At 45.4% G+C, this 15,179-nt stretch overlaps 1 protein-coding gene across 1 annotated transcript; it reads left to right on the forward strand.

Moving 5' to 3' along the window:
* The first annotated feature begins 621 nt into the window (after window positions 1-621).
* Gdf3 (growth differentiation factor 3) lies at window positions 622-4,742 on the forward strand. Its single transcript, XM_032905227.1, has 2 exons — window positions 622-1,007; window positions 3,861-4,742. The coding sequence occupies exons 1-2, from the start codon at window positions 737-739 to the stop codon at window positions 4,688-4,690; spliced, it is 1,101 nt and encodes a 366-aa protein (XP_032761118.1). The 5' UTR covers window positions 622-736; the 3' UTR covers window positions 4,691-4,742.
* The last annotated feature ends 10,437 nt before the right edge of the window (window positions 4,743-15,179 follow it).

The following is a 15,179-nucleotide window of genomic DNA, read 5'->3' on the forward strand; positions in this document are numbered from 1 at the left end:
ATGCCAGTGAGGGATATGTAGGCTAGATCAGAAGTTCAAACTTGGGCCAGCAAGATGCTTCAGTGGGTAAAGGAACTTGCCACCAAGCCTGACACCTGATTTCAACTCCTGAGATCTAATTGGAAGGAGAGACCAAAGCCTGTGAATGGTTCTCATGAGTTCCAACCCTGTATTGTGGCGTGCATACCCCACTCCCAATAAACAAAAGTACTATTGAAGGGAAACCAGTTGAAGGTCAACCTAGGACACATGAGACCCCACCTCAGAATTACATATATAATAAGCTATTCTCTGCTACGCTCCCAGAAGCTACCCCACTGCCTTGCACATCACAGACATTAATATCTGTGTGTTGAATGAGTGTGCCTCCCTTTCCACTTGCCCTGTATACTGCTGACCAACCCGCGAGTACTATTTCACTCCCCTGAGAGAGTAGAGCAGGAGGAGAAAAAATACACACACACACACACACACACACACACACACACACACACACACACACACACACACCAGAGAGAGAGAGAGAGAGAGAGAGAGAGAGAGAGAGAGAGAGAGAGAGAGAGAGAGAGAGAGACCCGCCCCCACACAGACCCCACCTGTCTTTTCACATTGAATTGCCTCTGAGGAGCTGGGAAGAGAGCAATTCACACTTGATTACCTCCCAAGCTCCTGAATCGAGCAGTGAAGGCTAGACCGCTGAGCTCCCCAGTGGCTGCACTCTCTCGCTCGGTCGACCATGCAACCTTCCCAAAGGCTTCTGACTCTCGGCTTCCTTCTGTTAACCCTGGCCTGGGGCCAGACATCCGAGTTTCAAGACTATGACTTTTTGCAATTTCTGGGCTTAAAGAAAGCGCCTTCACCCCACAGGTTCCAACCTGTGCCTCGCATCTTAAGGAAAATCATACGGGCTCGAGAAACCGCTGCAGCCAGAGGGGCCTCGCAGGACTTATGCTACGTGAAGGAGCTGGGCGTCCGTGGGAACCTGCTTCGGCTTCTCCCAGACCAAGGTAAGGAATCCGAGGGTTTGTCAGAGAAAAATCTCAAGTGGGTGCTATGGAGCAGGGAGGAGGGGACAGACGGGCACCGCGTCAGGCAGAAGTCTGAGCTAGGATCTTGCACATTTTGTCTCCGTTCCAAGATCAACCCAGAGGAAGTCAACGTGTTCTTATCATCTCTCCACACTGGTCTAACTGCCGCTGTGCCGGCTTAGCAGAGTTTAATTTTGTCAACAGAGAGTGGGCTTAGACAGTAGGGCTAGACAATATCACACCTTGGGTGAGACCGAATTCAAAGTAGGTTTTTCAAATCAGGGGTTCCCCACCACCTCCCTTCCCTCTATTCCTGCTCACTCTCTCCCGGTTTTTAATATATGTTTGTCGGTGTCTATCCTAAGACTCCAGAGAAGGTGTCAGATCCCCTGGAGCTGAAGTTCCAGTTGTGAGCTCCCCATCCACATGTTGCTTAGAACTGAGCTCTGGTCCTCTTAACCATTCAGCCATCTTTCTATCCCCTCTGTGTTACGTTTGTTAGATGCAAAAAAAGCACGTCTTGATTTTAACTAATTAAAGTCTCTTTGTGTAGCCCCGGCTGTCTTGGAATTTGCTGTGTAGACCATAGCGCAAGAACCACCTGCCTCTGCTTCCCAAGAACTGGGATTAAAAGCCAGCACATCTCTTGATTTTTATCTATGTATCTATTTATATTTAATTATTTTATTTACTTTTTGTTTGTTTCTTCGACACAGGGTTTCTCTGTGTCGCCCTGGCTATCCTGGGGATCTCTTTCTAGACCAGCATGGCCTTAGATTCAAGAGACATCCCCCTGCCTCTGCCTCACAGGTGCTGGGATTAATAAAGGCACTCGCCCTTCACGCATGACTTGACTTTTTTAAAATACAGGCCAATGGTATTAATCTAAGCTGCAGTCACACTCAAATCTGAGGGATTGCCGTCCCACAGTTTTTAAACCTACCAATTACCAAATTGCACAATTTTCACGATTTAAAAGTAGGCTCGTCTTGCCTCAGGCTGTCTGACCTTCCTTTCCTCGCTTGATTCTTATTCAAAGTTGGGGTGGTGGCAGCATCTGCATTCCTGCATTGGCATTCAAATGCGTAGTCTTTCCAGTCACTGTTGTCTTCAGCAATTCTCCTGCTTCAACTTTCCCGAGGGCTGAGGTTATAAAGAGAAGATGAAGAAAGGATTTGGATATTTGTCCCTGACTTGGGAATGGCCTTGAGAGTGCAAATATGATCAAAAGTCTACTCTGTTTCAGAGTTTCAGCTGGCCGTGGGGGTGCACGCTTTTAATCCCAGCACTTAGGAGACAGAGGCAGGAGGATCTCTTGAGTCCGAGGCCAGCCTGGTCTACAGCCCAGGTTCCAGGACAGCCAGGGCTGTTACACAGAAAATCTTGTCTCAAACCAACACCAGCCCCCCCTCCCCAAACAAAACAAAACAAAACAACAGAACAACAACAACAACAACAAAATTATAGGGCACTCCTTTAGTCCCAGCACTGCATGGATCTCTGAGTTCAAAGCCAGCCTGGTCTCTAGTCAAGGCTAGGCTGAGGAATCCTGTGTGGAGTGTGGGGTGGGATGGGAAGAGTTTTAAGAAGGGAATTAGTTAAAAAAAAGTAAAAGTCCTGGTTGGAGAGATGGCTCAGTGGTTAAGAGCACTGACTATTCTTCCAGAGGTCCTGAGTTTAGTTCCCAGCAATCACATGGGGGCTCACAACCATCTGTAATGGGATCTGATGCCCTCTTCTGGTGTGCATGAAGACCGTGAGTGACAGTGTACTCACATACATAAAATAAACATATCAAAAAAAAAAAAAAAAAAAAAAGTAAAAGTCTAAGGTTGGCCTGAAGAGGAAGCTGATGATGAACCTCCAACATGGAGGTTTGTTTGTTATAATGAAGGGGCCTCAAAGTGGTGGGGGGCGGGAGGGGCGGGCAGGGCATGAGGGCGGGGGGAGGTTCGAGGGAGACTGTACTAGACCGTCTCAAAACAAAAGGACCTGTGGTGGGGAGGGGAGGGGAGGGGCACAGGGGTATGTGTGCTGGAGGATTGCCTAGTGCCCATGAAGTTCTGGGTTTGAGCTCCTGCATAGCACAAACCAGATGTATAGAAATAGACTTGTAATCTCAGAAGTTTGAAAAGTAGAGGCAGGAGGATCAGAAGTTCAAAGCCATCCTTGGCTACATAGTGAATCACCTTGGTTACAAGAGAACTTATCTTTTAAAAACCAACCTTACTTTTTTTTTTATTAGTTTAGTTTATGTGCACTGTCAGACACACCAGAAGAGGGCATCAGATCCTATTATTATAGATGGTTGTGAGCCACCATGTGGTTGCTGGGAATTGAACTCAGGACCTCTGGAAGAGGGCCAGTGCTCTTAACTGCTGAGCCATCTCTCCAGCCCCAGAACTTGTCTAAAAAAAACAAACACAAACAAACACAGCCCCTCCAAAAATAAATAAAACAAATACACAAATAAATAAACCAAACAGTTGGGTCTGGGGAGACGGCTTAGTCAGTGAAGTGATTACCTATTTACAAGCGTGAAGTTCAGCAGTTGGGTACTACATGTCCTCCTGTAACCCCGACATTCTGGGGCACAGACAGGTCCCTGGGGTTCACTGGCCAGCCAGTCTAGTCAAATTGGTGAACCCCGGGTCAGTGAGACCTTATGTAAGGTAGACAGCTCCTGAGGAGAAGCACAGGAATAGACTTGAGTAAGGAGGACTGGGGAGCGCTTGACTGGAGCTCAGGGTAATGCACATTTATGGACAAGCCCACAGGGGCCAGAAGTAGAAACACTTTCAGTGGCTCTCCAATGTTTCTTTTTGCTTCTAGGTTTTTTCCTTAACACACAGAAACCTTCCCAAGATGGCTCCTGTCTACAGAAGGTCCTCTCTTTTAACTTGTCTGCCGTCAAAGAAAAGGGAAAGTTGACCATGGCCCAGCTGATTCTACACTTGGGGCCCAGGTCCTACTATTACCTGCAGCCGGAGCTGGTGGTGGCTGTATCTGTGGTTCAGGATAGTGGTGTGTGGGGGCGATCCCACCCTAAGCCGGGCAGGTTGCTCGTTCAGAAGTCTGTCCGGGGACCTCAAGGTTCTCTTCAGTTCAACCTGCAGGGTGTGGTTAAGGATTGGAACCGCCACCAACTGAAGAATTTGGACTTATACTTAGAGATTCTGGTCAAAGAGGACAGATACTCCAGGGTAAATGCCCAGCTTGATAACCCCTGTAACCAGCTGATGCACTCTCTTCATGCCTCCCTGCTGGTGGTGACCCTCAACCTTAAACACTGTCACCCTTCTTCCAGAAAAAAGAGGGCAGCCGTCCCTATCCCCACGGGTCTTTGTAGGAACCTCTGCCATCGTCACCAACTGTTCGTCAACTTCCAGGACCTGGGTTGGCACAAGTGGGTCATTGCCCCTAAGGGTTTCATGGCAAACTACTGTCATGGAGATTGCCCCTTCACAATGACCACGTATTTGAATAGCTCCAATTATGCCTTCATGCAGGCTCTGATGCATATGGCTGACCCCAAGGTCCCCAAGGCTGTCTGTATCCCCACCAAGCTGTCTCCAATCTCCATGCTCTATCAAGACAACGATAAGAACGTCATTCTCCGACATTATGAAGACATGGTAGTGGATGAGTGTGGGTGTGGGTAGTGTCAGGAATAGGATAGGAGTGCTCTTAGGGTAAACCCTTCAATAAAACCACCATTCTTGGCTTATGATCTCTTGAGTCGAACATGTCCGCCATGTTTAATGATCCCCAAAGTTATGTGTTTTGTGCACTTACCGTGGGGCCCTTAGTGATCCTGGCTCATTTGTCCTCTAATGTATTCATTAGGCATAACATGCTAGGCTTCTTGTTGTTTGAGACAAGGTCTTATTGTATATCCTTTGCTGACCTTGAACTCACAGCAATCCTCTTTCCTCTGTGTGCCGGGATTACAGTCATTTTTTGTTTTTGTTTTTTTTTTTCAATAGGGTCTCTATGTACACTAAGCTGTCCTAGAACTATGTAGATCAGGCTGGCCTCAAACTCACAAGAGATCGAACTACCTCTGCTTCCTGAATCCTAGGATTAAAGGTCTGCGCTGTATCATATGTATATACAATTATGTATCTTAAATTTTGTTTATCATTTTTTTTTTTTTTTTGGTTCTTTTTTTCGGAGCTGGGGACCGAACCCAGGGCTTTGCGCTTCCTAGGTAAGCGCTCTACCGCTGAGCTAAATCCCCAGCCCCTGACGTTTTTTTTTTTTTTTTTTTTTTGTTCTTTTTTTTTTTGAGCTGGGGACCCAACCCAGGCCGCGCTTCCTAAAAGCGCTCTACCACTGAGCTAAATCCCAACCCCCCACGTGATCTTTAAAAATGTTTACTTACTCGTTTTCTATGTAGGTGCTTGTATAAGCGCACCATGTACATGCAGGAGCTCACAGTGGCCAGAAGAGGGAGTCAGATCCCCTGAGTTACAGGAGATCATTAGTCTCCTCCATGTTGGATGCTCAAAATGGCTCCTTCACAAGAGCAATCAGTGCTCTTAGCTGCTGAGCCATTTCTTTAGCCCCGGATCTGTCATATGATCTTAGAGCTTAGATTACCTCCTTGGTTCAGTGTGGATCGTCGGCTTTCCCTGGACAGAGACTGGAGTCCAGCTGCTCCTCAGAGCTCCCTTTGTAGTGCAGGGGACTCTTGAACTGCAGGTCCTCCAGCACCCGTGCTGGGATTTCCGATGTGCACCACCACACACAGAGGTTCCTTTTGTCTTGGTTTTCTTGAGTCGGTTTCACTCTCTGGTCTAAACTGGTCTGCAAGCTTCTGGGATGTTGGGATTGTAGGCTTGAACCGTCCTGGCTTTAGAAGTTTCCTTTTTTTGCTAGGCTGTGGTGGTTTATGCCTTCAATCCCAGCTCTCAGGAGGCAGAGAAAGGCGGATCTCTGTGAGTTTGAGGTCATCCTGGTCTACAGGTTCCAGGACAGCCATGACCACACAGAGAAACCCTGTCTCAAAAAAACAAACAAACAAACAAACAAAAAAACAAAACAAAAAAAAACCCCAAGTTTCTTTTACCCCAGATTAGTTTAAGACTTCCTTAAGTAGGGCTGGAGAGATGGCTCAGCAGTTAAAAGAGCACTGGCTGCTCTCCCAGAGGTCCTGAGTTCCAATTCCCAGCAACCATATGGTGGCTCACAACCATCTGTAATGAGATCTGATGCCCTCTTCTGGTGTGTCTGAAGACAGCGACAGTGTACTCATACATAAAATAAATAAATTAATTTAAAAAAAAAGACTTCCTTAAGTAGCCTGGAAAGGGTGACCTTGAACTTCTAACAATCCTGCCTTCGCCTCAGAAGGGGTGCTGCTATGGGCATGTGCCGCCATACCTGGCTTGTGTTTGTGTGGTCCTGAGGACTACACTAGGCCTATACTCTCCCAACTGAGCTACAACCTCAGTCCTCTGTTTACTGTTTGTTTGTTTTTGAGAGTCTTATATAATTTATTGGCCTTGAACCTCTTGTCTGTCTCCGGAGTGCTCCTAATGCAGACTTACATCACCATATCTGGGGTTTTGCTTTTGTTGTTTAGGGTTTTGTTTTGAGACAGGGTCTCACTATGTAGCCCTAGCTGGTCTAGAACTTTCTAAGTGGACCAGGCCGGTTTCGAACTCACAGAGCTCCACCCACTTCTTTCTTTGTAGCAACCACCACCACACCCAGTCATACCTTTTCTTTTTTTTTTTTTTTTTTTCTTTTCTTTTTTTTTTTTTTCCGGAGCTGGGGACCGAACCCAGGGCCTTGCGCTTGCATAGGCAAGCGCTCTACCACTGAGCCAAATCCTTCCCCATACCTATTCTTTTAATACGGGGTCTTACTGCGTGTGTAGTGCCAGCTAGAATGGAACTCATACATAAACCAGACTGGCCTTGAACTTAGGGTGATCTTCCTGCCTCTGCCTTCAGAGAGTGAGTTCTGGGATGTTAGGCATGGGCCACCGGCAGTTGTGCTGGAGGTCAAACCCAAGGCCTTAACAAACAAGCAGGTACTTTATTACTGACCTATGTCCTAAGACCTGGGCTTATTTTTTTTTTTTTAACTTCAAGTGCATGCCCAAAACTTAGTTGAATGAAATTCTTGAGGGTTTTCTTAATAAATTTACTTCAACTGAACTATTACAGCAAAATTTTTGTTAGGGTGTTTAAATAGATATTGGATTATGTGTACATGTGTTTGATACTTTCCAATTTTTTCAAAAAATAATTTATATACAGAAATATATTTATTATAAAATTATATATAGAAATCATTCTTTTTTATGTACATTGGTGTTTTGACTATATATATGTCCGTACAAAGGTGTCAGATCCTGTGGAACAGGAGTTACAGACAATTATGAGCTGCCATGTGGGTGCTGGGAACGGAACCTGGGAGAGCAGCCATTGCTCTTAGCCACTCAGCCATCATCTCTCCAGCCCAGTGCTATCCTCTTCTAATTAGCTAGAGCTGTCAGCTTTACCACAGCCCGGAGTCGTTATCTCAGGGAGTCTCAATGGGGAATTGCCTTGGTGAGACATTTTATTGATGGTTGATTGATGTGGGAGGGCCCAGCCCACTCTGGGCAGTGCTACCCCTGGGCAGGTAGCAGGCTGAGGGGCTGGAGGGATAGCTCAGTGGTTCAGAGCCTATGCTGCTCTTGCAGAAAACCAGAGTTGAGTTCCCAGCACCCAGGTCAGGCAGCTCACAGCTGCCTGTGTTCCAGTGAATCACACACGCACACCCCTAAAAATAAAGTAAACTAGGGAAGAAAGGAAGAAAAGAAAGCAGGTTGAGCAAGCCATGAGGAGCAAGCCAGTGTTCAGCGTTTCTCCATGGTTTCCCCTTTAATTTCTGCATCCTGTTCCTCTTTTAAGTTCCTGTTGTGACTTCTCTCAGTGATGAGTTGTTCTCTAGAAGTGTAGGATGATCCTTTCTTCCCCAAGTTGTTTTTGGTGGTGTTTGTCATAGCAACAGTAAAGCGAAGTAGGACCTTTCCATGCAGGGAGGCTGGAGAGCAGGCTCAGCAGGTAAGAGTAACTGTGGCTAAATCCTGGGCCCTGGAGCTCTGATCTCAGCACCCATGTAACAAGCCTGGTGCCCTGCGAACAACTCTAAGTCACACACACATGCGCACACACACACACACACACACACACACACACACACACACACACACTCGAAATTGGGCTTTTTTGCTTATGTGAAACAGGGCTTCTCTGTGTAGTCCTGGCTGTCCTGCAATTCTCTCAGTAGGTTATGCTGGTCTTTAACTCAGAGATCCAGTCACTTCTGCCTCCCATGTGCCAGGATTAAATGTGTGCGCCACTACCTCCTGGTTCCAAAAAAAATCAGTCTTTTTACACATCTATAATCCCAACACCTGGGAGGCAGAGATAGGTGGATCTCTGAGTTGGGGCTAGCCTGGTCAATAGAGAGCGTTATAGATAGCCAGAGCCATGTAAAAAGACCTTGTCTCAAAAAGTAGGAAAAGGAGAAGAAGAAACAAAAAGAAAAAAAAAAATATATATATATATAGTAGAAACCTTGTTGAAAGGATAATGGTGAAAGAAGGAATCGAACTGAAGCCATTTTTGAATAAAACTTCCATTTTGAATAGAGGTCAGATAAAGTTCATGTTCCCAAGACCGCAATGGGTAACTGACATCCTGCTCCGCCAGTTGAGACATGATTGCTAGGCAAATCTCCCACCACAGTGGAATAAACCAACAATGGGAACAGGGTGAGTGTACCACAAAGACGAGTTGCTAAGGAAGTCCTCTGTCCCTAAATCCTAATTAGTGGGAATAACTTGGCAGAGTTGTTTGTGGTTTTGGAGCTTACAAACTCTGCAACATTCTTGGGGGGGGGGGGAGTCAGTTTTTGCTGCCTAAAGAAGTTGCGTCGCTGGACTCCTGTGGACTCTTGTGATGGCTTAATTTTTTTTTTTTTTTTTTTTTTACACCCTAACGTTTGGGTACCAAACGCCAAACCACTTGATCCCCAAAACTGAATTAGGAGCACCTCCGACTGTTTTTCAGTCATCTGGACTCTCGGAGGTAAGCCTGTATTCTGATTTCTGGTTGGAGCCTGTCTGGGACCCAAGCAAGAAGAAAGTGGATGCGGCACTGCTCCTGGGGTTAGAGGTGGACAGGAGATGTCCTGCCTTTTCACTGGTTTCCACTGAGGGGACATTTGGTTCTGGTTCTGGGCAAGCGGGATTGCTTATGTGGGTTTTGTGTCTGTAGTTTGATTTAGTTTTGGTTGTTACTCTGTGCTTCATATCCGGGAAAGTGAACCAAAGTTCTTCTGCTGGCTGTTCACCTCTTGGCTTAGTATTTATCCATCTCAAGGATTTTCAGGGGAGGGGGGGTAAAAAGCGGCTGAATCAGGGCAACAACAATAACAACAAAAACAGATAAACTGGCTGACACTGAGTTCAGCGCTGCTGGTGAAGCCCCGCCTCCTCCTCGCCTGACAGCAAACCCCAGCCACCTGATTTGTCCAAGTCCCTCTTAAAGCCGAACCAGCAATTCCTCAGCTTTCTCTGGTCAGGAAGCCTGTGCCTACTCCCGCTACAGAACCACTGTGCCCATGAGAGTTGGATTTTGAAGGCAGAAAGGCGCTCCTCCCTTGAAATTAGATCAGGAAGAAGTAAGGAAAGTTTTGTCTGTTTTGAATGTATAAATGTATGTGGCCACTGCATATTTGTTTCTGACTGGTCTTAAATGTCCGAGTGTACTATGTTCTGTATGTATTGGTTATAAATCACTGGCTTATAAGGTGTTGGGTATGGTTAAAAAGTTATAATATCTATACCAAAAAGTTTAACTTCAAACTAGTAACTCAGGGTTGGAGTCATTCTGGGCAGCTACACATGGCATGAGTCGGCCAAGGAAACGGGTCTCCAAAGATACTTTTAAATTGGATTAAGATTTTTATATAATTTCTGCTCTGTCTTAAAACCAGGTTTATAAAAAAAATTAGGAGGTATTAAAGCTGCACCTTCATGTGTTCTTATACAAGAACTTTTCTTGCTGGAAGCTAAACTTTGTAACATAAAATAACCCACTTATAATAACTAACCCACTTATAATAAAACACTAAGTTGTTTACACTGCCTTCTAAGAATTATGGTTGTGCTCCATGTCTTTAGAAAGGTACTTTATTTTTCAAAAGAACACACAATTGAGAGATTTTAAACTACTTTAACAAAAATTTTAGAATTTTACAAAAAATAAAAAACTAAACATTTCGAAAACAGGTTTTTAAAAATGTTTTCATTTATAAAGCTATGGGACATTTTATAGTTTATCAGCTATTTTATTGTAATGACTTCATTAATATATGATCTTTATGAATGGATACATAAAAGACTAAAAATTAGGGCCACGGCTAAACACCCGAGACCGAAAAATTCTGTCATACGAAGAAGTAAAACGATAGCCATAGGCAGTCTGGCGGAGAGCTTGGATATTAAAGCGTTACAGCATTGAAAAAAAAGACTGAGAATCGCTGGCTGAAAAGTAGATTTCAAGGGCTGGAGAGATGGCTCAGCGGTTAAGAGCCCCGACTGCTCTTCCAGAGGTCCTGAGTCCAAATCCCAGCAACCACATGGTGGCTCACAACCATCTGTAATGAGATCTGATGCCCTCTTCTGGTGTGTCTAAGACAGCTACAGTGTACTTATATAATAAATAAATAAATCTTTTTTAAAAAGATATTTAAACTTACTATGACAGAGACTCTCAGATCCTAGTAATGACTCCCAGGGTCTCAAGACAAAGGAACACTAACCACTGGGTTTAACTGCCCCATCCCTGGCCTGCTGCCTGCTAGGGCTTGACCTGAACTGTGGACAAGCAGGACACTGGAGAGTTGATTGCCCCACTTTGCCTAGACAGGGTAATGTCAGTCCCTGCTATGCTCCTCCTCCACAGGAATGTCTCTGAGGCCGTCCTGATAGCTTTGCCCCTATTGCCATGGAGACCACAGGAGCCTGGGATGACTGTCTAGGTGATGGAATATGGACTAATCTCTATCATTTTAGCTGACATAGGCCATTTATAGCATAGTTCATCCTTCTCACATCTCTCTGATCACATTGGTGGCTAAGCTAATCGTTGCTTTACCACTTAGGCAGTAGCAATCAACTCCTCGTTAGATCACTAATTAGCTCGTTAATTAAGCTACCTGGTCTCTTATTTTAAAAGGGGTGGGGGTTTACATTGCACAAAGGCTTCATGTTAAAGGATAAACAGTTTTCAGATGCAACTTTTCACTAGAAGAACATACATGGCTGTTCTCAATAACAACCACTTATGTCTCTGGTAAATGAAAAAAAATACTCCAAGTCCAGGAAAAGTCTAAGGCTAGAAAAACTTAAATATATTCCCAAAATCTCAAAAGTAATGTAAACTTGGCAGAGGTAAGAATGTTTCAGATCGGGCTGGAGAGATGGCTCAGCGGTTAAGAGCACTGACAGCTCTTCCAGAGGTCCTGAGTTCAAATCCCAGCAACCACATGGTGGTTCACAACCATCTGTAGTGAGATCTGATGCCCTCTTCTGGTGTGTCTGAAGACAGCTACAGTGTACTCACATACATTAAATAAATAAATTTAAAAAAAATTTAAAAAAAAAGAATGTTTCAGATCTATTTCCCCTTCTGTGCTGTTATTGCCCCAAGGCATTTTCAGACTTCCTGAGCCCTAAGGATTGAAAATATAGTTACAGAAGAGAGTGCATTGTCCCTGCCCCCATGGCAGGCTAAAATGCTAAGTAAAAAGTAAATTCCATTAAGGTAAACTTATTGTTTCTATACCTCTGGGCTAGCCCAAGACATGGTAGTGGAAACCTACTGGATAGGGAGGAGTAAGAGAGACAGGATGGTAAGTGGTTATGGAATCTCTTTGATTGCCCCCTTGGCTGACCACCATATTTAATACCTGTAAGGACCACTGTCCTTTCTTTTCCTCCTGTTACGTGTGTTTGCATGATTAAGTTTGTGCACCACATGCATGCGGGAGCCTGCAGAGGCCAGATCCAACGCAGGCCGTTGTAAGCAGCCACGTGGGTGGTGGGAACTGAACCTAGGTCCTCTGGAAGAGCAGCCAGTGCTCTTAGCCCCTGAACCATTTCTCCAGCCCCCATTTTTAAGTAAGGGGTGGGGCATAACTATTGGGACACCAGTGATTGCTCAAGAGTTTTCTTCTCCTTCTTGAGACATGGTCTCGTGTAGCCCAGGCTGAACTTGTACTGACCATGAAGTCGCCAGAAGACCTTGGCCCTCCTGCCTCTACGTCCCATTGCTGGAATTGCAAGCATGTACCACCACACCCGCCTAAACCTTTTACTTCCTGGTCACTTTCTTCTCTATTTAAAAACAGCATTGAGCACTTCCTCTATCATCAAGCACACAGGAATACTTTGTTTATGAGCAGAGAATCTGGACCGTGTGACTCTGGTGAAGTGGCTAAAATCAGCTGTCATCGACAATGTCCTTGTTCTGTCGATTTTCATCACTACTTTTGTCGCTTTGGGATTGGGGAGGAGAAAAAAAATGATCTGAAATATTACATGTGACAGTGTTCTCTCCTCCATTCCTTTGGTCAGGCTTCTTAGAGTCCCTGCTGTCACTCCACACAAGCTAGCTGGTCTCCTGAGTCTCAGACACTAACACTGGACCAGAGCAGCATTGGATTTTTCTACTTTAACATCCAGAGCACTGGGCAGGAATTTGACCACAGTCTCTGGTAGAATTGATATCCTGCGTCTGATCTGGCAAACATTCTACTGGGTTTAGCCAGATTGCCCCGCCCTCCTTTTCTGGCTTTCAAATGTCCCCAAAACTCCTCATTCGCTCCTAGATTCCAGGTGGTGTTGGGACAGGCACTCTGACCTTAGCACGACTAACTCTGTGGTGGAAGCACCATTCGGGCCTTAAAACTGAGCACATGCGCAGCACCACTGGCCAAAATGAGGACAAAGTCCACAGTTCCGGGAAAGTCCCTGAATGTACCAACCCTGCTTTTTTGGGTTCCATAATTCTGCTTCTGGCTAACTGTTCTTGTTAACTGAAGAACCCCGGACATGGTTTTGTGCTTACCCTGAGAAAGGCTTGGGTCCACACTGGGACCCTGAACACCCAGTGTTTTTGCCAGATGGCTAATAAAGACTTTCTATTGGCTCAAAGCCATATCCACCGGAGCAGTCTTCTCTGGTGGATACCCCACGACAATATCTTGTCATCCTGACTGGCTTCAGGGAGGATCCTGTTTGGGACCTGGCTTGTAGCTCAGTGATAAGGAACAAGAATGAAGACCTGGATGCAATTCCTACCCGTGTCTCGGCGTTGTAACTTTACTATGCTCCAACCCCCTTGTCACTCCGCTTTTCCGAACCTTGTTCCTTCGAGTCCTCTTTCCCTTGCATTTAAAATTAAACAGAGCTTTGTTTGCATTTTTAAGATTGTGTGTGTGTGTGTGTGTGTGTGTGTGTGTGCTCGTGCATGCACACATGTGTGTAGAGGTCAGAGGACACCCATCAAGGGTCAGACTCCTTCCAATAAGTGGGTCTTCTTGGAAAAGGGTGAGACTCACGTCATCAGGTGTGACCGGAAGTGCCGTTACCCTCTGAGCCGTACTGAGGCCTTGCTTCGTTCCTGAGACAGAGTTTCATTTACCTCAGGCTTGCTTTGGAGTTCTGTTAATATAGAGATAAGGGTGATCTGGAATTGATAGTCCTTTCCCCCCCACCTGCCAAGTACTGACACCGCAGATGCTTAACACGGTGTGTAGTTTACCTGATGTCATAGACAGCGCCCAAGGAGGCGCCATGCATCCTGGGCAGGCATTCTACGGACTGAGCTACATCTTCAACCCCAGATACAATTCTTTGTGAACAAAAATGTACCACCCCCTGGTTTCTACCTTTGCACCATTTCAGTTCAATTTGTCATTCAGAGAGAGAGAGAGAGAGAGAGAGAGAGAGAGAGAACAGAGAAATATTAAGAATAATTGCTTTAGGCTCACGATAGAACACACCATTAATCCCAGCACATCGAGGTGGAGGCAGGTGGATCGCTCTGAGTTCCAGGCCAGGCTGGTCTACATATTTGGAAATTCCAAACCAGTTAGAATTTTATAGTTTGCCCCTGTCTCAAACAAAACAAAACGAAAATTGTTTTGGCTACAGACTACCCTTTTCAAATCTCAGAAGGTAGATAAGTCAGGTGCAGTGGTTCACATCTGTAATAAGAGAGAGGCTGAGACAGGAGGATCACCATGAATTCAAGTCCAGCCTGGTGTACAGAATGAGATCCTGCCTTGACAATCAAGAAGTAGGGCTGGTACGATGCTCTGTGAGTAAGGCACTCGCCACCGAACCTGATAGCCTGAGTTCCGTTCCTTGGACCCACAAGATGGAAAGAAAGAACCGACTTCTAAAAAATTGTTCTCTGACCTCCACATGCATGCTGGGTACACACTTGAGTACCTGAACATATACATGTACACATAAATTTAAAAAATTAAATATTTTGTTGCTGTTGTTGTTGTTGTTTGAGACAGGGTCTCTGTGGGTAGCCCTGGCTATCTTGGAACTCACTATGTAGACCAGGCTGGCCTCTAACTCACAGAGATCTACATGTCTCTGTGTGATGAGCAGAGTAAAACAAAATGCTGTTTAGATCTGTAAAAATAGCTTAGTCAGGAACACCACTAAACCCAAGGGCGCATGTGATAACTGGAACCAGTGATATCACTCACTCGAGATAACCAGACACAGGACTTGAACTCAGTCAGCGATGCTCACTGGATATAGAAGCAAAGGCAATACAGAGCTCTGCACTTCCTCAGGACGGCTAGAGACACCGGAGAGAAGCCACCTCACCTCCATCTGTAGAGTCTCCGGCATCCTGACCCACAAATCAGAGACTACTGTCTGATTTGCCTTACTCCGAGAGTCTGAACTGGACCCTTAGCTAAGATACCTCACCCAGGTAAGCAGCCTTGCGGGAGGTAGGCTTAGGGCTATAGCTAGGAATTTAAGAGTATGTCTTGTGTGATGACCCTCAGCATAAATTATAACTTTTGTTATACTAACTGTACGTCCTACCTTCT

Source organism: Rattus rattus, chromosome 6, assembly GCF_011064425.1.
Source record: "Rattus rattus isolate New Zealand chromosome 6, Rrattus_CSIRO_v1, whole genome shotgun sequence".
Taxonomy (NCBI): domain Eukaryota; kingdom Metazoa; phylum Chordata; class Mammalia; order Rodentia; family Muridae; genus Rattus; species Rattus rattus.

Coding starts and splice junctions, on each gene's coding strand:
- Gdf3 (XM_032905227.1), top strand. CDS start 737: ATGCAACCTTCCCAAAGGCTTCTGACTCTCGGCTTCCTTCTGTTAACC. Junction 1,008..3,860: donor TCGGCTTCTCCCAGACCAAG/GTAAGGAATCCG, acceptor TTTTGCTTCTAG/GTTTTTTCCTTAACACACAG.